At 38.3% G+C, this 25443-nt stretch overlaps 1 protein-coding gene across 1 annotated transcript; it reads left to right on the forward strand.

Moving 5' to 3' along the window:
- The first annotated feature begins 241 nt into the window (after positions 1–241).
- LOC108052712 (protein Wnt-4) lies at positions 242–24566 on the forward strand. Its single transcript, XM_017135178.2, has 4 exons — positions 242–2007; positions 22026–22524; positions 23038–23265; positions 23802–24566. Exons 1-4 carry the CDS (start codon positions 1388–1390, stop codon positions 24042–24044), a joined length of 1590 nt encoding a protein of 529 aa, XP_016990667.1. The 5' UTR covers positions 242–1387; the 3' UTR covers positions 24045–24566.
- The last annotated feature ends 877 nt before the right edge of the window (positions 24567–25443 follow it).

The following is a 25443-nucleotide window of genomic DNA, read 5'->3' on the forward strand; positions in this document are numbered from 1 at the left end:
TGACGGCGATCAATTGGCGACACGTCGAACATGCAACATGTTGCAAGTTTATCACTGGCTGCGCACGCATTTCGTGTCCTCACCATGCGCCAACCACGACCGCGTTTGCCTATCAGAACGGCCACCAAAAAGGCAGCCACAGCAGCACAGCAGCAGCAGCAACGGCACAGCAGCAACACCAACAGCAGCAACAGCAACACAGCAACACCATCGGCAACGGCAACACACGACGCTCGGCTGTCGATGATTCAGTCGAGTGCCGAACGAGCTGATGGACGCACGTGTGGCGCGGTGGTTGAAATCTCAAACTCAAACTCAAACTGAAATCCAAAATCAGATTCAAACAAACAGCCAGTCGAACAAGCAACTCCCGTCGAAAGCGAAAACTCCCACTAAAAATTAAGAGTGTTGGGAAAGTGTGAAAAACTGTTCGCATCCGGAATATCTAGTGGATTCCATATAGATATAGTGTGTGATAACTTCTGTGATCTGTAAGCTCGGTGCGTATGACGAGTGGCCGGCCGGCCGGCCCAAAGAAAATTCCTTAAATGCGTGGCGGCGCCTTTTCATGTGCAGCGGAAAACCCTCAAACTTAGGCTGCCCAGATGGATGGATCGGCGGTATAAAGAAACACTGGCGACGGCGTCGCTGGCGGTCAGCAACAGACATTGCAACTGCAGCAGCAACTTACAAACGGGTTTCGCTGCGATCGTCGGTGGGGGGAAAAATAGCGCCTGGTATCGGAACGGATTGCTAAGCCTTTTGATCTAGCGCTCTTCGATCGAAGAGATTCCGATTTCCAAGGAAACCCAAAGGAAAATACCACAAGGAAAAACGCACATAGCTAAAGCAAATAAATCATCTTCTGCCGTTGAAATAACAAATGAAAAACGTTTGAAGTGCCAATGTGAAAAATTATAAGTTTATCCAAGTCCACTAAAAAGCAAGAAAAACAAAAATGTAGTAGCCTGAAACAAGCAAGTGGAAATCAAACGAAAAGTATTAAGCAGTCCAAAATAAGTTACACAAAAAAAACAAAACGAAACAAAATTCATGCAATTATCAAAATACATAATCTCAAAACAAAAATCGCATCGAATAGAATATTAAACAATTTTTATACGGCAACATAACAATTTTATATTAATCGAAATCATTTTGACAAGCATACAAAACGTAAATTTAATTATAACGCTAAAATAATAAATATTTAATGAAGTAGAACCTTAGTATATAGTAATTTATTAACTAAAGTACTTACCACAAAACATCCACAATATATCACGCCAAAAAGTAGACTATAGAAAACGCATTTAGCAAAATCAACAATCCACCAACAGCCGCATAAATTAAAATAATAAAAACAAAACAAATCAAATCAGTTAAAATGCCGTCGTCAACGGGAGTATTCGTGCTAATGATCCTCACCCACCTGAGTTTTGGCCAGGTGCGAAACGAGGATCAGCTGTTAATGGTTGGCCAGAACGGCGATCTCGACAGCAGCAAACCTGCAACACACCACCAGCAACATCAGCAACACCAGAGCAATCACAATCTCATTAATGGGAATTTGAACAGCACACTACTGAATACTTTGATGGGTAGCAATGCTGGTCAGGTGGTGAATAGTTCACCGGTCGGTGGATCCATGATCAATCAATTGGGCGGCAGTACATCAAGTGTTCCCTCCGTTATTGGCGGAGGAATGGGATCCGTTGGAAGCCCTTGGCATTCGGGAGTTGGACTCGGAGTTCCTGGCAACGGAATGGGATTACCATCGTCCCACGGTCATGGCGGAAATATGGGCTCTCATCCGCATGGACATGCTCTGGCAGGATTGGCCAAGCTGGGAATTATAGTGCCCGGTAGCCAAGGATTACCTGGAAATCTGGGATACGGCGGAACAATGCTGGCCGGCGGAGGAGGAGGAGGAGGAGTTGCGGGAGGAATGGGAATAGGAATCGGCTCCAACACTAATAACATGGATATGCAGCAAGGCCTTTACAAGTGAGTCAATCTATAGCTATTCACCATCTTAATTGAACTGAAATCTTATCAATTGATGGAGATCTTTCACTCGGCCATCAAATTGTTTTGTCCTACGAGCATTTCTGCAGTCGTGGCATTTTATGGACGCTTTTTCTGTGGCTTTTTCTGGCCCCAACTCCAGTTGAACAATCAACGTTTACAATTATTATCTGTGTCCGCAATTATTAAAACATGCCTACATGCTCAAATTTAACCCATGATGTGAACTCTGATTCGCTCGGGATTCTGATTTCTTGAATGGGCAGCATCACCCTCGGTGAACTTTGATTACATAAAAATCGAGAATTTATGGTTAGAGCAAGTCAGATGTTGGTAATTAGGTAAATTGAAGGGCTCTGCCTTGAACAATAAAAAACGTTGAAGGGTTCTTTAATTAAAACATAATTAGATTAATACAAGGTTATATTATTTTCAGAAATGTGTGTATTTTTCACTTATAACAATCATTCAATATTAAGTGTGTTACTCATTTTAGCTTTAAAGTCCAAAAATATATGAGTTTGAATACCTAATCTCAAAATATTATTAACCAATAAATTGAAATGCTTTTTAAGCTAAACACAGTAACAATACGTATAAATTTACCAACCAATAAAAACGGTTTTGGATATGTTTGCTGAATGCAAAATAAATTATTGTACCCAGTCAACATTTTCTGTTTTGCATCACTCAGAGTAATTACTGTCTAAAGCACATCCGCACCCAAAGAGCATTTATTATTCTGGAAAGATTTTTATCAATCGTTTCCTGATCTTCTTAGAACCGAGTTGATTACACTTCAGCGGCCTTTGGGCAAGCTACTTGTCAAGTCACATAAATATAAATACCGCCAAAAGTGCAACAGTCGGCAGCAAACCCCTTCTGGTTTTCCTTAGCTTTGCGATCTTTCCGAGCTGCTAATCAGTTGCAATGCAACATAAATACAATTCCCACTCAGACACAATGGTAAGGGGTCCAAGCCGAGTTTAAACAATAAAGTAAAATTATTTATATTTGTTTTGTTTTGCGGCTGGTGCTCTTCGGCTGCCTTTGCTTTATTCTGCGGCTGTCAGCCAAAACCTTCTGAATGGGGGTGCTGCACTTGTGGGGGGTTGTCGGTTGTCAAAATGCTGCTAGCCGCCTTTTTTATGATTATTAGCAGATGCGAACGACAGGGGCAGAGGCAGGGGGGCTGGGGGAGGGGCAGTTGCGGTGGCAGAGCGTAAATTTTACTTACACTTCACCATTAATTTGCCCACTGACAGGAAAACGGGGGAAGAGGGCTAACAGGGCCACCAGTTATTATTTGTCATTACAAAACCACCCAACAAAAGGGGAAAGCCCCATAATATCCTTCACAACGGAGGGATGAGATTGTGCACTGTAAAGTTGTTCATGAGTCAGGAACACGTTTATGAATATTTTAAAAGCCGTTCAGAATTCCCTTCAAAAATTTGAATATTATAGGAAAAACTTATTTAACTCTGAGAAAAAACAGGATAGAAATTGCAAACACTAAGCCACTGTCTTTACCAATTTAACAAATTCTACATTTTTAATTTCATTCCTAATTTAATGTGGTATTATATAATATATTCTTGAATCTGGTTTGCAAAAATTAATTTGGGTAAATATAATCAAGATATTAAAAATGTTACCATTTGCCGATGAATGCAACATTTAATTTTCCTTTCTGTTAGGAAGCTACTTTCCTAAAAAATGGGCTCTTGGTATTTTTAAAAATCAACTGTTGTAAACTGGAAATCAAAAGGACCATGAACAGACTTTAAGAAACTGATAAACTTTAGTTTCTTTTACAAAACTTTCAGCACTAAATAATAATAATACAGTTAAAAAGTTAGATGTATAAATTTATTAAAGTCATGAATAATTTTTATATTTTATATCTTTGTATTTTAACTTGAAGTTCATAAATACTCTAGAAATACATTAAGTTGCTTCCATGAAATCCAAAAAAAATGGAGAAGGATTTCTTTAATCAGAACAACCAATTGGATCTTATTTGGAACCCAATATATTAAATTTTTCTGCATGTGTAAGTTTGAAGCCTTTTTCGCAATTGGCAATTCTTTTTATTACACAAAACTCCGGTGGGGGAAAGGCTCTACTTCGAACACTTGCTGGGGTAGAAAGTGTTTCACTTATTTTGCTTTACTATTTTTTTGTTGTATTTATTTATTTCCTTGCCGGGCACATGCATTGACCCAAGTGGCCAGACGACAGAAATCGATAGACAGGGGATCCCAGCCAGAAAGACCATCCAGTTCCGCTCGGTTCCGGGGCCCAGCTGAATGTACTCAGTCGGTGTCCATTTAGACGCGCTGCTTGATTACAATTAATCGGCTTATTTGAGCAAGACATCGTTTGCTGTTTGCCATTAAACTGGATGGTAATGCGTGTGTGTCTCCCCCCATTTTCAGCCCCTCCAAATTCCCCGTAATTGCGAGCAGGTGCCAGTGGCAGTGCAAAGTGCGACTTTATTGATTTCAAATGTCAGCACGAATCGCAAAAGTCAAATCAACGTGCAAAGTTACACAAGACATACGAATACTTGGCAATTGCAAGGGTTTGATTTCGAAGGCAGGGAACTTTGTGGCTTGCATTCGCGGCTTAATGAAGTTGGTTTAGGCAATGATTGGTGGTCTCAAAATTATCTAAGAAATTTACTAATAGCCGTGTTCCACTGACATATTCGGGTCATATTTTTCATCTTCATAGGGTAATACGAACTGTGAGTTTTGTAATTTGTATAGGAAGTTCAAAGAGTTTTACCCAAAGATTTATTACTATTTTTAAATCGAAGAAAACAGTAAATATAAACATATATTTACAATTATAACAATATCAATGTAATTTAAAAAATTGAAAATGTGATGTCTAATTAAATAAGATTTAGGAGAGATTAAGATTATAGGAGAGTCTATATGCAATAAAGACAAAGTCCAGTAAAATCGTTCCATAAATAGTCGGATCATTAATTTCATAATTCTATCATTAGGCCTTTAATCAATTGAACCCATTAAAAAGTCATTCCCCCTTGAGCCAGCCACTTGAACACCTGCCTAAACCGTTTTGCCAACCAGGCAAATCACATCACTAGCCCCTTATCGACATCTCAACTCTTAAATCAATTCCCCCGATCCGAATTCGAAATCAAAATGTGAACGAGAGTCGAGCGACTACGCGACGCCTGTTTACACAATCAATATGCACAAAATGCTGATTAGGGGATGTAATGAAAATTTAATAATTGCTGTCAGGGGGCACTCGATGATGAAGTTGCCGCTGGTTGCCGAGGCCAAAAACTGAAAGAAGGAAAAGACTGGCGCAATTAATCTCCCATGTCAGGGTTGATCTGGCAATGAGAGTTTGGTAATCTAAGAACCAGAAATCCCAGAGACGGGCAAATAGAAACCATGAACGAAAAAGCCACGGGGTTGGTTTCAATTTCAGCCTTTTGACGGACCCAAAAGCAAAAGGCAAATAATGTAATAATGTTTGACAGTCTGCATCTCCGTAATACGTTCTCCGTCGTCTGTTGTTTTGTTTAACAGACATTTATGACATTATACGGCGCAAAATTATGTTGTTACAACCCCACCGGAACTGAATTCCGAATCCCGAATCCAGAACCCAGACGTCCTTTGTCCTTTGTCCTTCTGTGATTTCATTTGCCTTACAAGCGGCAAAAATCTGTTTAATTGTGCGTAAGACAAAGTCTCTCCCTTCGCTCCATTCGCAACTCCCGAAGTTAAATATTTGTCAAAGAGTAATTAAAACTTACTTACCGTTTCCTTGGTTGCCTCAGCCAGCTTTTATGTCCCTGCTTTCATGTCCTTACTTCATTGGACGGCATTATGCCAACTATGAGTTCAAGTTTCCATTGTTGTGGATAAAAACTTTCTGACTATATCATCTGTGTGAAGAGGAGTTGGGTTGGAGTTGGAGTTGTGTGTAACCCTGGCGGAAACATAAAAATGCTAATTTCCAAGACACAGAAAAAGGCTTTGTTTTGGCCGCAAATTATGGTCAAGTCGAGGGCTTTTTCCGGCGGGGCTTTCCCTCTCGGCATTGACGATAACGATTATGTGCAAAGTTTTGTTTTTTACTCTCGCCGCAAAATTAAAAATATCCAGGGAAAATCTGCGACGACTGCAGTTGGCATCGCCATGTGGCACCACCCGAAATTTATTTGTCTCAATAAGACGACAATGAAAATGTCGACGGGTCTTTAGGTTGAGTCTTGGGAATGGAGATTGCAGGATGAGGGGCAGCAGCTGGACGACTTCGGCATCTTTGTACTTGTATTTATAAAAATTAAATTGCAGGCATTGTGTTTTTCTTTTCTTATTTTTCTTCAAATTTTATATTAGTTTATTTTATTCTATTTTTTAATATATCAACCGAGAGAAAGAATCGGAGAACTATTTTCATTTATATAATGAAGTCAGTTTTATCGCGCTTAAAATATAAGTTACCAACAGGAGACTTTGTTAGCCCTTGTGTCTACCACATAAAAATACTGATCTTAAATCACTAACAAACTCCATTTATGTTGTTTATTATTACACTTAAACTTAAACTTTAAAATTCTATTAGTCTTAAAAGTTATTTGGTTTTTATAACATTTTTCGACTATAACAGTAATAAAAAATGTATTTTTCTTTTCAATGTTTTATTTTCCTTTCTTTTTTTCTTACTATCAAAATTTTAACCTAATTTTCAGTTAATAATCGGCTATATTTCGAAGGCAGACATTTTTATTTCAAAATTTTCCATGTTGTGATGATCCAATTTATTAGCAATCGAATTGAAGATCCAATATGCGAAGAATTTTCAATGATTATCCTAATAAATAACTCTTTTAACGACTCTGAAAAGTTCATTGTTTGAATATATTTCCTTAAGACTTAACTTTTGCACCTTTTCTCACGGTTAAAGCATTACCACTTCGTTGTTTATGGAAAATATTTCCCAGATTTGCGCAGAATTTTTTTTCTAGTATTTTTACGGATAACAATTTGCCTGCCATTTGCCATTTGAACTTTTTAATTTTGTCGTTTTTGATGGCTGCGTTTTATGAGGCCGTTGTCTCTCAACTTGGACTGCTTCTCGACATCTTTTTATTCCTCCAACTCCTGATGGCATTTCCGTTGCTGTGGTTTTTTGTCTCTTAATGATAAACTGGGGTTCAGTTTTCGTCTTCGTTTTGGATTTTTTATTTTATTTTTTTGTGAATAAGTTTTCCCCCGTTTTGGGTAAATTCCTTTATGCCGAATGTCCTTTTGTTAAATTGAAAGGCAGGCAAAAGGAAAAGCTAAAGCTGCACCATAAAAGTTTAAACAAAAAGCAGCTGCCAGACGAGGGCGCACAAAAGCGAGATCGGAGTCATAAATTGGCCATGATGGAACCCAATAAAAATGCCAGCACAGAAGATGCCGATGATTCTGTGTCGATGCTGGTGATGATGAACAACTCAAGAGAACCGGAGCCGAAAAGAAACTGCATTTCCGAGGGTTGCAACTGCCACAACAATAGAATGGTTTTGAGAGCCGCACCGAAGCGTTCCCATGACATAAAAATGCGTTTTCATGTAATCAACGGAAAGTGCGTAAAGAAAATCGCCCAAATGACTTAAACAAATCAGGCAGCTCGAAGCCGAATTCCAAAAGAGATTCAAGCGTGAAGCCTAAAATCAAGTAACAAAACAAATTTTTAAAGGTGTAAAAAGTAAGACAAACTCCTCTAAGGTGCAGATGCAGATACAGATTACTTTTACAAAAGCAAATGTACACTGAAAAAATCAATGTATACGTTTTTATATATAATTATTGTTACAGTCATACAACATTTAATACAAAACTAATTATTTTTAAAAAAACATTTGTATTATGGCAGTCTATGGCACACTTTTACTTGAATGATACAAGATAAAGTAAAAATTTCGGACTACAAAAAGTGATATACCCACAAATGTATGTGTTATGTTCTTATTTGTTATCAAAAACATAAGAAGGCTACATTAAGCTATACTTTTCATAATCGCTAATTTACGAAATTCCTTAGGATCTTAATAGTTTTTGTTCTATCGGCGCTTCCTCATACATTTTAATCCTTATTTTGTTGGCTAGTAAATTGTCCCTCAAAATGTCAGTCTGATTTTTAAACATTAGCAAAAATAAAGATTATGCCTTCATTTTTAGGAGTGCATTTACAAATGCTTTTTTAGATGGCAGCCAAGTGCAAGATGCGGTTGATTCTGTTTTATTTCATTTCTTGGAGTTTGCCGTGTTTTGGTCGTGTGTCTAAAAGCGTGATGGCTTTTCGAGTTGCCTTTGATCTCATCTGCCGCGAACTCTGCCGGTCTCGTTCCCCCGTTTTATCCATCTTTTTAACTGTCTCTGTCTCTGGACCAAAGTTTTCCCTGTTTCCCCGTTTGGCAGCGCATTGAGGAAGTTGCATCAAAGACAAACAACGAATTTCCACACACAGATGCGGATACAGATAGGAGGCATAGATACATAGATACATAGATACACACACCCGCTGTTGTTGGGACCTTGAAGTTTTGTGGACCTTGAGGCACGCACCGCACATCAAAGCGTCGGAGGGAGAGATCAAAGAGGGGTCCAAAGCGTTTTGCCACACGCAGTTTGCGACTCCCAATTGCAGTCACAAATCCCCAAAAACCCCCACCAATTTTCACTCACATACATCCTGCCTAAACGGTTTAACCTACAAAGCGTTGACGTTTCTGTTTACTTAACCCTTTGCTCAGGTTATGATTACTTACGCAAGCGATTGGAGAGTGCTGGGATTTCTGTTTTGTTGGGAAAATATTTATCATCGAAAATTCTGGAGTGCGGGCATAATTGCATAGGAGAGAGGATGGGAAATAGTTATGTAAGCAGACCCTTACGTCATTTACATTCTAATTATATGTATGTTGTTTGTAATTGAATAAAGCTTTTAGTCGTTTTAAATATAATATCCTGAAAAAATAAAATTTTAAGTAATTTCCAGAATACTTCAACTTAATTTATGGGTAAAATAATTATTCTAGCTTTGTCTGTCTTTCATTTACCTCGAAGGAAATTAACACTTGAATAATTACTTGGACTACAAATTTAGCTAAAATATTCTATACATTACTAAAATATTTTTAAGATTGTAATCTCTTGAATTAAAAAACCAAAATATAATTTCAGTATTAAAATTAGAAGGTATAATTAATGAAATTTTAATGTTGACAAACAAAATATTAGGATTAACTTATAGAAGCTTTTTTCTGATTCGGTTGAGGTTTATTCTAACCGATTTACATACCCTTGGGGTAAGGGAATTTAATCTAAGCTAAAAAAGTTCGACGGATTATGTTTTTTGATATATTTTGAAGGGTATAACATCTTGTGCCCTTCGAGAGGCCATGATCTTGTCTCACTCGCATTGTCACCGAAAAAATGTTGCTGCAACCTGTCCCCGCAGCAACATGTTGTCCGCGTGGCGGCATCCCATGCACTTTTCCCCGTTTTCCCGGCTTTCTGGTGCTTTGGGAGCGGTGAGGTGCCGCAAGACAGGCCGCTTGGCTGGGCTTTGATGTTCCGCCTGCTGCGGTTGCTGTTGACATAATTGGAGTTTTGGATGGTTGGTTCCTGGCTGGCATTGCTGGTATTGCTGGGCTGTTGGCACTCACTTTGCGGTACTTTAAGAGGCCCGGCACATAATTTGCGCAAATTAGCGACGAGAGTCATGGCATGCCGTCAAACATCGTTGGCGGGGTCTTTAAGCCTAATTGATGCTCAGGCTTCAAGTCTAATGGTCTAAGCCGCTTCCCCGGGCTTATTTGCTTTCATCTCGCCAAGTCTCCGGATGCTTCAGAGGTGTGACCAAGATGCAACCGCCTTATGCACTTGTCGTCGAGTGTTGTAGGTGTTAATGTGCATTTCTTTTGGGGAATAGGGGTAAAGTCACTCCCCGGATCGATATAAATTGGCAATTTGACCCTGAACAAAAGACGCGACATCGGCGGCGACATAAAAACAACACAAAAGCCAAGTATCCTCACTCGTTTCAAGCCAATCAGACAACTGAAAACAGTTATGGAAATGAGGAGTATCGGGGAAAAGAATAAAAACGGGAGCTAAGTAAAGAAGCCGCCGACAGCTCGACATCTTCATTGAATGCTACCCCGAAAAATAAACATGTTTGGTATTTTAATTCAATTTGTGGTCACGTCGAGGGGTAAAATGAAATGGATATGCTGAGTTCGAGTTCCGGGAGTAATCTGGGCGATCTAAAAAAAAAGGAAACGGTTAGTCATCAAGCAAAAGGAAAATGGAAAATAGTAATCCAAACTGTGAGAAAAGGTTTTCAAGTTTAGGAAGCTTAAATAAATGAAATACATCCTTATTGATTGCCTTAACATGAAACGGAAATCATAAACGCCTTTTCCTTTTTAACTGTTTCATAAAAAGGTAGAAGAACTTAAAAAAATATACAATATAGCTGGTGGTTATTTAACTTTTTCAGTTGGATAACAACTTTTAAATAAAACAAAAGTTTAAAGTTAACTTTTTATTAAAATATTTTTTTAATTTATATATTATTATAACGATTGAAAATAAATATTTTTGATTTAAAGCTGTTCTTTAAATCAAATGTTGGATATAGAAAAGTATAAATATAAACATGTAATGGTCAAAAGGTCTTAAAAGTCGAATACAAAAAAAATGAAAATAAAAACAAAGGGAACTAGGAACGAACATTTTCCACTATTTCGTAACAAAATAAATGTCAAAAGTATTTATAAAATGCACAAATTAAGCAGGCTAATATCTCAAAGAACCTGATAGGGCCTTAAATCTATCCACCCTCCATATCGCAACCCACTCAGACCACAAGAACTTTCCTATTAGCTGGTATCATTCTTATCCCCATCCACACATCGTTATGGGGCACCACCCACTTGACATCTCAAGTTTTCTAGATCATAGCTGGAAACATAAATATCCACTTGACAAAGCGTTGTGTGATCGCCCAGACACAAATCTCCCTTTAGTCCCCTCCAAAAATTTCACTTTGCACAGGCGAAATTCAAGAGCAAAATAGCAGAGCAACGAAAAGAGATGATGGACCTTGAATGTCAGTCCAAGAAAAAGGAGAAAACAGAAGGAAAATGCCGCAGACTGAGACGAGAAACTCAGCCCAGAAACGCTGATTGACAAATGCAGTTGGGGGAAAATTCACGGCGAGTTGAGCGATCGGGGCGTTGATGGATGAACAGAAATACGAACGGGTCGTTTACCGTAAATGTCTGAACCGTCCTCCCCCCCTCCCTTTTCATCGCCCCTTTGGGCGAATCACGCCCCAAATTAAATGAAATTAACACGCGTTTAATGTCAAACTGGGAAAATTCACCTGCCACCCGCGTGCCACACACACATACACACCCAGTCCCACAATTTCCCATCCAATTGTTTACTTAATGACGTTCATGTGTCTTTTGTGACCGTCTGTGTGTGTCATTTGTCGGCCTTTCTGACTTGTCTGACTTTTTCCGCTTTTTCCGATGCAGAGTGAGCGCGCTGTCATAAAACGATTTGATTAAAGCGATTTTACCGCCGCCTTCGAGGTCTCAAAAACAAAACAAAAATGATACGAATGCCAACAGCTGGAGCTGGGAACTCCACTTTGCTCTCTGTGTTTTCCAATTAAAACGCAGTCCTGTGCCGCAGGCGATGCGCTAACATTTATTTTCGGAAATCGAAAAAATTCGAAGGGGCAACCCGACTCTTGGAGCCAGAAGTTGGATCCAAAAGTTGCAGCCATGGCTCGGAAAGTGAGAGTGAGCTGTGGGAAAAGTGCAATTAACCAGCGAATATTTTATGCACTTTTCATGGACCAAGCCCTGAGAAATTTAAGTCATTGAGCAGAAAAAACTCGAAATACTTCACCGTAAAAAACATATTTCTGGCTCTTTCAACAGTTTTACATTTTTTGGAATATACACTAAAATATGTGTTATTTATTTTATTCTAACAAAATTATAAATTAACTATTATGTTTGACAGAGAACCCCTTTTTGATAGGTCTATCCCAATTCGAAATATATTTTTATATCCGCATTGTTAGCAGCTTAAAAATATAAACTGTGTGATAATTTCTATGCTGTAGGATCATTTTTCCAGGCTCCTAAAAGTCATGACAAAACTCAAAATATATAAATTGTATAAATAGTTGAATAGTTTTTATTTTAAACCCACTTTCTGTAAGCCGTGCATGCTGTATTTATTTGTATTATTAATATTAGCCAGTCAATTCATGGTTTTCACAAACAAACCCAAATTCCGCGATGAAAACTCATATGCATATAGCTCCTTTTGGTGAGGGTATCTGTGCCAAAGAGGGCAACAAGTAAAAGTGGCGGCGGCACAAATTCTTTGTAATTAGTATTAAAATGTTTTCCGCTACGTTTTCACTTGATTCCCGGCTGCCAGTCGCATTGCGATTCCCGGGTAAAAGGCAACAGGCAGCAGTCAGTATTCAGCATTCGGGCAGGCAGTCAAATGCAGTCAAGCAGGCAGCCAGTTAGTCAGTTAGTCACTCAGTCAGTCAGTCAATTTGTCTATGTGCCCTCAGGGCGCTTTACCATATCCCTTTGCCACTCCGATGCTGCTCTTTCTCGCATGATTGAAGGCAACATGTGTTTCGGAAATTATGCAAAATTGCCTTTCTGGCCATAGCAGATGCCAATGGATGTGACTGGCCGATCTCCTTCTTGGCTTTCCCCCATCGCCCCATCCCCACATCCATACATCCATCGGTTTGTCAAACTCTTTTTCGCAGCAAGTGCATGGCAAATGCGTTGCATATTTCGCTGCTCATTATCATGGCGCACAGTTCATTTCGAAAACAATTAATAATGCTTAAGCGCTTCTTGGCGCTGACAGGCGGCTGGTGAAAATACGCCAAGCAAACTAGCGAATTTTGTGTGGTCACAGCAACAGTTTTTCCCAATTCCGAAATCCGCGGTCCCCTCAGTATTTTCTAAAAAAGACATACACTAAAGAAAAAATTCCCATTAATATTAAAAAAAGAAAAACTTTTTAACCAGAGCATTTTGGAACTTAAGTGTACAAAGAAAGTTTGTTAAATTAAATTGTAATATTATTAGGCTCAATTAAGATATTTATAAGTTTTTTTATCCGATTTTCCATTGTAAAAGAGAATGTTTTTGATTTTACTTTCCCAAATGTTTAAGTTGGTACAAAAGTATTTTTTCCGTGTAGCTTTGCATTCGAATTTTTCGCCTGTGTTTGGTAATTTATTTGGCTTAGATTTGTTAGAGTGCTGAGTGAAACAACGAACGGAAGTGCCGAACAAATTGGGATGGCAACCGAATATGGAGTGGCAGATAGAGGCTTAGGGAAAATATTTTCTTAACAGTATTTTTAGAGAGTTTTAACAGAGTGCGACATTCCCCAAAAATATTCAACAACTTTCTTAACACATTTCCTTTAGCCCCTTATGTTTAAAAATGCATTTGATTTGTGGTTTTAAGTTTTTCTTCCCATTGTTTGTGCTGTTTGGCTGTTCTGGCATCAATATTCATTAACTGGAATGATACATTTCACATCGCAACTTTCCAAGTTCTCTGTATTAATGGGCCAATAATCGGATTTGTAAAGTTTACAAAACAAAATCAGACCAGAAGATGCCAGAAGGCAAGAGATCCATGCAACATGAACTTGTTTTATCACCTCATAACAACAACATTGCGAGCAAGTGAACTCAACTGATTGAATGCCTTCGTGGCAGCATTTGATTTGTTTAGAGAATAAAGCACAGACCTTTCTGTATCTCTATATGGTGCGAGTTCATGTATCTGAATCTGTATTTGTATCTGAATTTGAATCTGAATCTATGCGTGGATGTTGCCCGTTGGTTGTGGCATCTTTTTATTTTGTGTATATGGCGCCAACTTGGCCTCGTTTGTGGGGCGGGATTTTTGCTTAATTAGCACTCAATGAACAACTTGGAGAGCTGAAAAAGAGTCGAGGAATGTGGGCGATGTCACTTCAAACCCTCCCATGTATAACCTATAGTGCATATAGGAAAACACCACCTCCAAGGCCATTTTGTGAGCCGAGGCGAGGGTTGCTTGTAAAAATCTTACGAGCTTTACGTGACCGTCCATTAATACATCATTGCGGCAATGTTAGCCACGCTTTCACCCCCGCAACTTTTACCAGTTTTTCGAGGGAAATGAGCTGATGATGGTGTGGAAAGTAAAGCCGGGTTTCCTTCTCGTTTTTGTTGTCGGCCTGCTTGGGGTGTGATATCAGGATCGTTTTTTCGTCATGGTCATAAAAACGCATTTTATGCGAAACGCATTTGAGTGGATCCCACAGAAAAACGGAGTCTGGAGTCTGGAGTCCATGGCTCTCAGTTTGAGTCGCAATTCTGGGTGTGGATGCGGGTTCTTATCGGTTTATTCCCGTACGTTTCTCTTTTATGGGAAAGTAAATAAAATGTAAGCTAAGAGCTCCCTCGCAAACTTTTAATGTTGATTGCGTTTCGCGTTGATGTTTAATTTTTATGCTAGTCTTTTATTCAAAGCTCTTACTCCACCTTTTTCTTTACATACACTACAAGAAAATACTTTCATCAATCAAAAAAATCGATTCATCTATAAAATAGATGATGTTAATGGGTACCATTTTCTAAGTTCGCAAAAATTGAACACTTTATTTTTTAAATCTTTCTTCTGTATCCACTACTTATATCACTATTTATAGAAAAGTACTTTAAATTCTACAATTGCTTAGCTATTTTTAAAAAAATGTTCAGTGTATAAAAACCATCCAAGCCAAGACACAAAATTAATCATTAATAGCTAAGCTTAAGCTTTGTTTCCCCGCTGGTGGTCGTTGCCTTGGAGTCGAACAGAAAATTGCCAGGAAAATTAATTTAAATCTATTCGCTGGCAATTTTTATGGGAAAACTTCAGAGAAGGGCGGGAAAAGCGGCGTCCAAAATGCCAGCAATTAATTTTAATTGCCCAGCGGAGAGGAGATAATGTTATGACAATTCCATAAATAAGTCTCAATTTAGAAGGAATTGGAAGTTCATTTCTGGAATGGAAAAGGCTATCTCATAAATTAGTCACAAAATCTCTATATTTGGTGGAATACTTTGGGCCTATTCATAAAATTACCTGATAAATTCTCGAGAGCAGGAAGGCACTGGCGCAAAAACAACAAATGGCTGTAAATGCTGGAGAAATTATAGCGGATAACAAAAATGAAAAGAAATGCAGACAAATTGCTGGAATGCCGTTGAAGCATAAACGAGAAAATGCCAGCCACAAAAGCGGCAACAGCAGAAACACCAACAAAACCATCTAATATTAGCTGAAAAATAGTTTGGCAATGTATTCAACGAAAGGGAGAGCAACATGCAATGGATGTTGCTGCTGCTGCTGCAGCAACAACAAGCGGAAGCAGCAATGCCAAGCAGTCGAAGATTAAGTGCAAGAAGGTGGAGTTTTTTGGATGGTTAATTAATCAGTTTCTGCGTTCTTGAAGGCTGATAAATGTCAAATGGAATGGTTGAGCTAACATGTTGCATGTTGCTTCTGGCAGGAACAAAGGCTTGGCAGCTACAAATGCAGTGCAATGCAATCTTTGAGGATTTTTCTGTAGGTCTATAAGCAGCACACCCATGTTGTTGCTTGCGGGCTTAAATTGGCGTGTCACAAAACGCAGTTTTTTTGAGTGAAAGCATTTAACCCAACCCAAAAGTGTTATCAGCCATCTCTAAGTGTTAAAGAAATATTTCTGAGCACAAGTTATTACCGTTGCCCTCATTTACAGTCTGAAATGGCTCATGCAAAATGCTCATAAACTCATAAAAATTGCCACACAGATAGAAAGCCAATTAGGAATTGTTGCTAATGATGTTGCAAAATTGCTGCTGGACAAATTGCAACTGGCAATTACAACTCAATTTTTATGCAACACAATAAAGCTGTCAAATGCAAGTAAAGCCCAATAAAAAACTGAAGAAAGAAAACTGGAAGCTGAACATTGCTGATGACACAAACAGCGGGCGGCAGCAGCAACCTCACAACAGCAACAGCGGCAATTCCCAGCTGCAACATCCCGAGGGGCGGCAGCGTTGTTGGGGGCGTGGCCAAGGTAATGGCGTTAACTGCCTGGGCATTAAAATGGCTTGCAGCCGTTGCTCTTAGGCAGCAACATCTCTGCACGGCAGCAACATGGGGCCAAAGAGGAAGCAGCGAGATGCTGCAAGGTGTGAAGTGTGGCCAGCGTACGGCTAAATCTATATATATATATGGTAAATGTATATATATATATCGCAGTGTGTGTGTGCCCTAATGTGAGGGTTGCAAGCGAAATGTGTCGTAAAGATTTTTATTGCATTTTTATGGCGCACACGCAGCAGCAGCATCAGAAGCAGCAACATCAGCTTCCGCTAGAAGCAACAGCAGCAGCATGGCATTTTTGGTCGGCTTCGGCTGCTTAATGATAAACTTTAACGTTGCTTTTGCATTTTCCGATTCCAATCTTTGCCACAGAAATCATTTTTTGAGTAAATAAACCGCGGCAACAGCAGCAGCAGCAGCAACAGCAACACGAGCCTAAGTAAGCCGTTAAAATGCTTTTAAAACTAAAATAGAGATCCAGTGCGGAAGAGCAAGTGGCCGAGCGACCCTCGCTTTCTGGGTGGGCAAGTAAATTGATTGCTGCTGCTGCTTCTGCTGCTGCTGCTGCTGCTGTTGCTGCTGTTGCTACTGCGCAGTTGCTTGCCTTTTTGTTTTTAATCATTGGCCGCAGCGTTTTATTAAAAATCCAAAAAGTAGCGACGTCATTTTATTGTCTACTTACTGCTCAAGTCCAAAATCCCATGCACAAATTTTATGAGCCAGCCCATAAAAATGCCTTTTACCGTTCTCCGTTTTTGTTTTCGGTTTTTGGGCTTGCTTTTTTTCTTCGTTTTAATTTTGCGCCAAACTCTCGGGGGGCACATTTGTTGTTGTTGCGCTGATGTTGCTGAGGGGGAGCGACATTGTTTACGGTTACAACTGTTTGTCGTCGTTGTGTTGCTGCTGCTGTTGGATGATGCCAAAATTGATGACCATAATCTTCGGCGCAGGAAGCTGGGCAAAAGGATGCGCTTTTTATGATGAAGCGCCGAGTTGCAGCCGAAAAACAACCACCGACTATTGTTGCCCCACACTAAAAACCACCCACCAGCACTGACAATAAAAATGAGCAATAATGGTCTTATTTTATATTTTATTAATAAATAAATAAATAATAATATTATAGAATTTCTTATATATTCAATTTTATTTATTTTATTTCTTGGGGCTCCCTTTTAAAATAAAGTTTATATTTGTATTTAAATCATTTTAACAAAGCTAATGAATAGACAAAAGCAATTTAAAATACAAAGAAAAAATAGTTTATTATAATTACAAAAATACAAAACTAAAGCACTGATTTTTCCTCAGTGCACCCACTTTTCCTTCCCCCGGTTGCAACAACATTATTCATTGGGGGGTTCGAGAGAAGCAGGAGCGGAAGCATATTTTATGTTTTAACGCTGCCGAAATTGGGCAGCAACAACAACATCTCATACATCAGCATTTAGAGACCCCTCATCCTGGAAATATAAACGGAAAAAGGGGATTTCTCCCGAAGGGGCGGACGTTTGTCTTGCGGTTTTCGCGCTTGCAATTCGGTTCGCTTTTTTTCTTTTTTTTTTGCTGACAGCAATTGTTGCTGTTGCCTGCTTTTACCGCCTTTGCCGCTTGCAATTTAGCGGCTTAAGCGCAATATTTACAACGCATTTTGAAGTGTGTTTCGTGTGCCATAAAACGAATGAATAAATAAGCTGACAGGTGCAGGAAACGGACTCAGCGGTAGATTTTAAAAGATCCAACGAATGACAAAAGGAGACGACATTGTTAAGCTGTTAAGCCAAACAAATGGGGTCCGCATGAATTATTGAAAAAGAGTTATGGCAATTAATGGTATAGCGAAAATTTAAAGTTTCCTTATTGCTTTACAAAATATTACACAGAAAAATGAAATGTCATTTCGGAAAATACTTTTGACAACTCTTTAAAGAGCAAGAGTATACATATGCCATATAAACATATAAAATATTAAAAAAGTATTTAACAGATTGATCACCGAGATTGTCGTAAAATCTGTATGATATGACTGAATTAACTAGCTAATTTTATGGTTTTATTTCCGTGTATACGAAAAGATATTTTTCGAAAATTCACGAGGCAAATCGGCTTAATGATCGCCACTATTAACGATTATTTGTGCACATATAGTATTTGAGAAAACGGCTTGTCTCTCAGCAAATTGCCCATAGAAATGACGCCTCATTGGCCCCATTCTTGCTAGGCGAGCAAGCAAGCAGAAAAGCAAAAGCACAGAAGCACAAAAACAGAAAATCAGTGGATCCCAGAAGCAGTTCGCCTTCTGCTTCATTTGCCAGCTATCAATTAATGCCATTCGACCGCGTCGCGTTTTGCTTAAGTTCATCAATTTTCCGATCCGATTGGGTTACAGTATTTGCACTTGCGTTTTAATTGAACGTTTCGGGCCTGGGTAAATTATGTGACAGCTACGCCAAAAGCAAACAGAGGAAACCAAAACAAAGCGACCAGCAAACAAACAAACATTTGCTCGCCACCCAGAAAAGAAATCGACTGGAGAGTTGGTAGCCCAATGCAAGTCAAATGTTTTAAAAATAAGCAATGCATTTTGGTATGGTGAAAGGGGGCGGAGGGGGGGCCAAACTGTGCGTGGCTGGCAGCTGCATTTATGTTTTGGCAATAAAATGCAAATGGTAAAAAGGTCCATAAAAAAGTTCAAGTCGAAAGAGCATTTTCAGCTTTCGATATGCTTATGCTACTTTAAAAAAGATTTTATGGATGCCTGCCTGGGTTGATTTCAGTTTCTATCCTCTTCTACACGGAGAAAATTGTATATATATTTTTAAGCTTAGATAAATATTAAACAAAGTTACAATACAAAACCATTTTTTCAGAATTTTAAAATTAGAAAAATAATGGGCTGTAATAAGTGTTAAAATAAAAGGTAAAAAAAACGTTTTTTTGTATGGTTGAAACATTTTTATTTTAAAAGTAAGGTATGAAAATTCATAAAGTTAACTGATTCTATAAAATATTAAAAATAATATAAATGAAAAACCAGAATAGGAGTCGCTAGTATCAAACTTCAACTAGAATTATTCGTCTCTGTGTATTTTTTGTTGTGTTTTTCGAACTGCTTTCAATCGCTGGCTGCTTCCTCTGCCTCCTGTTGCTGTTGCACATTTGCTATGCTGTTTGGGGCAGCAGCAGCAACTAAAAACTGTAAAGTCCATAAAATGCTCTTGCCGCAGCACAAAGGGATTTATATATGTGCTTTGCTCGTGTACCTGTGTGTTTTTGTGTGTGTGTGTGTGTTTGTTGAATATTTTACGTTTCTGAAAATTTGATGAATCTCCACAAATGCACAGGGAAAATGAAGGAAAAGCGGGAGAAAAAGAGCACTCAAAGCGGTAGCAGAAACACACAACTTCAGCGTCATCATCGCACAAGGAAAATATCCATCAACACTTTTGTTTTACGGCGCTATCTTTTTCTCAATCCCACTCCCCCACATGTTTGCTGGCACACATCCGTCCGTCTGTCCATCAATTTGTTGTTTGGCCTAACCACCAACTCTTCACAGTTTGTTTTGCTTTGTGGCCATTTTAATAGCTTTCGACTACTTTGTATCCGAAAGATTCAAATCTATCTCTGCTGCATACGAGTGTTTAGCTGGCGGCTAAAATTTGTGATATTAAAGTGCTTGCTCAAAGAAAACTGACTCCTGTTGTCTGGCTAATTGTTTTAGCCATTTGCCCTGTCCATTTTGGCCCGTAAACGTTTTGTCAGAAGGATTAACTCCGAGTTTCCCTCTATTTCCCTCTTTCTTTGAGCTTACGGCTTGTAATTCCTCAATGTTTTCAATGGCTAAGGCGACATACATTGTCCAAAACTTGAAATGGGTAAAAGGGGAGTCGTGTGTTTGGGGCTTTGAGCTAATGCGCTTTGCATTGCACTTGCCGCAACAACAGAAACAACAACCAAATCGGATGTGATAACAATACAAAGCTTACATGACGACTTACATGGGCTTTGAGCTGTAATTGAAGACCCCAAGCGTGTTGCCCGGGGTATTACAAAGTCACAATAGAACTCATGGCGGAGAGATCAACAGATCGACATGTGTCAATTCAAAAATGTTAAAGTTTGTATGCAACTCTAAGCAAATTATCTTAAAACATCTAACGAAATACCCCGAGATATTGCAAAAAAAGTATACTTAGCTTACCAAAACAATAAGTAGAGAATTATAAAATCAAAAAATGTATCAAGTTATGGTGTTAAATTGTTATTTAAAAGGAAAGTCGATTTATTTAAGATTCACTTTACATTCACGTAAAAGAATCAAAGACAATTCTCTGATTAAGTAAATATTTTTAAAGTTTACTGAAAAAAATAAATTCCACATTTACTATTAATTCAGTTTGTGAACTTTCTCACGGATTTTGGAGACTAAAAATACATGATTTATATTTATTTTCTTCTATACGTATTGTATAATACAATGTATGAAAACTTAACATAAAATTATAGCGAAATGTGTCCAAATATTTCACAATCAAAACCAAACCCATTCTACCACCAGACCACCCAATCAAATTCCAATCCGGGCTAGTTTTCCGTCAATCGACAAATGATATTTTAATCAATCCGAAAACTACGTCAAATATCGGAATAAAACAGCATGAGATAAATAGATAAAAATTGGCCAGCCGCGGCCACAGATTTGTGGATCCAAACAAATGCCACAAGTGTAGCCAAAAACGAAAGCAAACTACTTGTAAACATTTCAAACATTCAATTAATTAATTAATTGTGAAAATGTGGCAAATTAATTTCACATAAAAAGTGAGCACGCGGAAAATGTAGAACAAATCCGAATGGAATATTATTAACAGACTTTTGAGTGGCGAAAGTTGAGATCAAAATGGGGAGCAGCTGGGGCAGATGAACCGGAGAATAAAAGAGGAATATCGGTGCCACGGGGCGCAGACGTAGACGGAAATAGTCAGATAGTCCGATAGCCGCAGATATGCTGAGCCCGTTACTCATACGCCAATTTACGATGCACTTAAGTTTTATGAGAATTTAAGATTTCCTGCAAATCAGCATACTCTAAAGCCCTGGAGCAGAGTGGGTGCCACAAAATGATAACCGAAGCTGGACAGGAAGCGAGTGAGGTGAAGCGGCGGCTTCTTTTTGAAAAAAATAAAATACGAACTTGCAAGCTCTAAGTTAACTGGAAAAAGATATAGAATAGAGTTTTCGTGAGAAACCAATTGAAGTGAAATTCTCTATGCCATTCCTAGAAGCCGAGTCAATGATAAGAGAAGGCGCTTTCAGATATGTTGTAACTTTTGATAATCAAATAAAAGTTCCCCAAATGTCGGTTTATTATTAGTTGTAAAAATTGTACTGCTCTACATCTTGATTGTGAAATTTATAAAAGATGTCGTTGGGAATATACTGTATTTTTTATTAGGAAATGTAATGATTTATTGGTTAATAGAAATGGAAAGAGTCGTATAAATTTAAATTTATGATGAATCGGTATTTTTACCGTTAACTCTTTATGCAATAGTCTGCCTAACAAGAGGTAGATGGCGCCAATAACATCACTGTGTAATTTCCATGTAGAATGTTGATGTTCTCTAAGTCAGCGCTAGATGTCGCTATAAATTACAATATTTTGAATATAAATTGGAACTTTGTTAAATAATTTCAAATGGCTTAAACTAATCCAACTCTATTAACCTTTTTTTTACTTCTCCAGCGAACATTTCATCTCGGAGCACACTGTGATGGCGGTGTTCACGTCACAGGGCCAAGTGGGAGGACCCTGCAGATATATGCCAGCCACGCGGCGCCAGAACCACCAGTGCCGCAAGGAGACGGGTCTGCCGGGAACCCTCAGCGAGGCCCGCCGCCTGGCCACCACCCACTGCGAGGAGCAGTTCCGCTACGATCGCTGGAATTGCTCGATCGAGACGCGCGGCAAGCGGAACATCTTCAAGAAGCTCTACAAGGAGACGGCCTTCGTCCACGCCCTCACGGCCGCCGCGATGACCCACTCGATAGCCAGGGCCTGTGCCGAGGGGCGGATGACCAAGTGCAGCTGCGGCCCCAAGAAGCACAACCGGGAGGCGCAGGACTTCCAGTGGGGCGGATGCAACGACAACTTGAAGCACGGCAAGCGGGTGACCCGCAGCTTTTTGGACTTGCGCGGTGGCGAGGGGGACGAGGTCAGCGAGATATTGCGACATGACTCAGAGGTAAATATTCAGTTTTTTAAAAGTATAATGGTTTTGGAGTATATATTAATATGAATTCCTATAGGCAATTCGAGCTCGTTAAACCTTGAAATATTAAAAAAAATTGTTTATGGGCTTGTTAAATTCTTCCTTTGAATCGGATGTATTGCGGATGTATTTGTAGCTTTTTCCGAAAACTATTAAATATTCTCGCTTAACAAACTGATTTGTCAATTTTTATAGTGAAAAAAAAAATTGAAAATATTTTTTTTCTAGAATTGAAACGCGTTTTAAATAGAAAACATATTTTAGTACAGAGAACTAAAACTAAAATGTAGGGGAAAAGCTATTCTTCTAGGTTATTATTGTAAAATTGTATGTACTTTAGAAGAGTTTGTAGGATTTCTTGTGTCTTTAATCATAAAATATCTGCAATAATATTTAATAATTTGTAACAATTTGAAAATGGAACATAAAGGGTTTAAAAAATACAGCATTCTGAATAGTTCATTAACAAGTTTACTGATCTTGCAGGTCGGCATCGAGGCTGTCTCCTCGCAGATGATGGACAAGTGCAAGTGCCACGGCGTCTCCGGATCCTGTTCGATGAAAACCTGCTGGAAGAAAATGGCCGACTTCAATGCCACGGCCACGCTATTGAGGCAAAAATATAACGAGGCCATCCGCAAGGCGCCCAACCAACGATCCATGCGACAGGTCTCCTCGAGTCGCATGAAAAAACCAAAGCAGCGACGCAAGAAAGTGAGTTTCCATACGAATAAGTTAATGTGTTTTTACCGAAATCCAGAAATACAAAAATTTTAAAATTTAAAGTATTTTGATAAAGTAGGATTAATATATAAAATAAAACTTGCCACTTAATCAACATTTAGTTAAAATTGAAATTCCGTCTGTTTATTTTCTTTATTACAACAATTCAACAACATAATCTCATAGAAATAACAAAATTGTATTTGACATAATTTTGAGCCTACGGTTAGTAATGATAAACAAAATCTGCTCTTTACATCGTTTTTAATTATAAAATGAAATTTAAATAAATACTTTATTTTAAAGACACACCCTTAATAGCTTAAAAAAAATTTTGAAAAGTATCTAACTATTTATAGAAACGTTTGATTTAATAGAGTCCTTATTGTTTTCACTACAATTTTTGTAAAACTGGCAGTAAAACCCGAATAACAACCTGTTTATATTTCTGTGGCACATAGACTTACCATCTTCGTTAAGAACATAAAATGCAGTCACTAAAACTCGTGAAATATCTCCATTTGCAGCCCCAACAATCGCAATACACGACGCTGTACTATCTGGAGACCTCGCCCTCCTACTGCGCGGTCACCAAGGATCGCCAGTGCCTGCATCCGGACAATTGTGGGACCCTGTGCTGTGGGCGTGGCTACACCACGCAGGTGGTGAAGCAGGTGGAAAAGTGCCGATGTCGATTCAATAATGGACGGTGCTGCCAGCTGATCTGCGACTACTGCCAGCGATTCGAGGATAAATACTTTTGTAAATAGACGGGAAGCCATCTCTAGCCGTCTTTCGCCCCCATCTCTCTCTATCCTTGTGCTCTTTGAAAATGTAATTTGTAAAGTTTTTTTCTACCTTTATGGCTTGTAATTTTTTTCCATTCCTAACAAATATTATTGAAATGATAAGCAAAATGAACGAAATGATATGCAGAACGATAGAAAACGCTCAGAAAGCTAAAGGCTCAGCTAAAGGCCAAACTCACCCAATCACACACATACTCACATGCATAAATACACACACACAGACAAGCACACAAGCGCATACATGCATCTATCTATAAATTTACTATGTAGTAAACATTAGCTACCGTCGCAAAGAAAAAATCTCAAAAAAATCGCAAAACTATTTAGCAAAACGAAAAAAACGACAAAAAAAACACCGACACACACACACACACAAAGAACAACAGAAAAGCAGACGCTAATAACACACAGCAACAAAAACGAAAAATAAAAATAAAAAATAAAAACAATTTTAATAAGTATTTAAACATACAAAACAAACCAAAAAAAATACAAAACTGAAATGAAATAAAAAGTTTCACATAAAAATTAAAGACTATTTCATTTTAATGGTGGATCGGATGAGATGAAATACTTTGGTAATAATTAATTAAATAGTTTTTTGTTTGGATATTCAAATCAATTATAGTTTCTTTAGAACATTTCGTGCGACTAAAGACGAGTTTGCCGATTATGCGCATTTTTAACGCGTTTTTAAATAAGCGTTTAAGCGTAGAAATCTTATAAATAACTGTTTTTGAACCTAAACCTTTTTTATCACACAACCTATTGTCCCATAAATATCATTTACCATTTAAAGCTGTATTTATTAGTTTATATTTTTCGAACAACAATAATAGACTTCAGAACTTAATTACTATTAAAAGTACTTAGAAGGTAGTTTAAAGAATGAAGTAAATATAAATTGTCTTTTCGTTAATGCCACTTGATCCTACCGAGGGCACTTTATTATATAAAGGACGTCTCTGTCAAGCGAGACTGGCTCTAGTAACTCAAGCCTAAAAGGATAAAAAAGTGGACCTAGCATTTTAATCTTCAGATAAAATGTAAATAGATTGTTGGTATTCAATAATAAAATAGACAGTATTAAAGTACTCGTATTCATTTAATACTTTATAATATGACTCATTTACTTTTTAGTTTTCAGTTTAAAATTAATAATCCTGGTTTCAAGAAGTATTAATTTATTACCAAATAATGTGAAACCTATACCCACTAGTAGCAATTCAATATTTTAAGGCACATACTCTGTAGCTTAAATTCTAAACCGGAGTATTAATTCGTGTCCCTTGTGTGAATCCAGGACAATTGTGACAATTTAAAGACAAATTCTGCTTTCATCTGCTTCCCGAATTCTGGT

This window comes from Drosophila rhopaloa, unplaced genomic scaffold, assembly GCF_018152115.1.
Source record: "Drosophila rhopaloa isolate 14029-0021.01 unplaced genomic scaffold, ASM1815211v1 contig_2, whole genome shotgun sequence".
Lineage (NCBI taxonomy): Eukaryota > Metazoa > Arthropoda > Insecta > Diptera > Drosophilidae > Drosophila > Drosophila rhopaloa.

Coding starts and splice junctions, on each gene's coding strand:
- LOC108052712 (XM_017135178.2), top strand. CDS start 1,388: ATGCCGTCGTCAACGGGAGTATTCGTGCTAATGATCCTCACCCACCTG. Junction 2,008..22,025: donor ATGCAGCAAGGCCTTTACAA/GTGAGTCAATCT, acceptor TTACTTCTCCAG/CGAACATTTCATCTCGGAGC. Junction 23,266..23,801: donor CAAAGCAGCGACGCAAGAAA/GTGAGTTTCCAT, acceptor CTCCATTTGCAG/CCCCAACAATCGCAATACAC.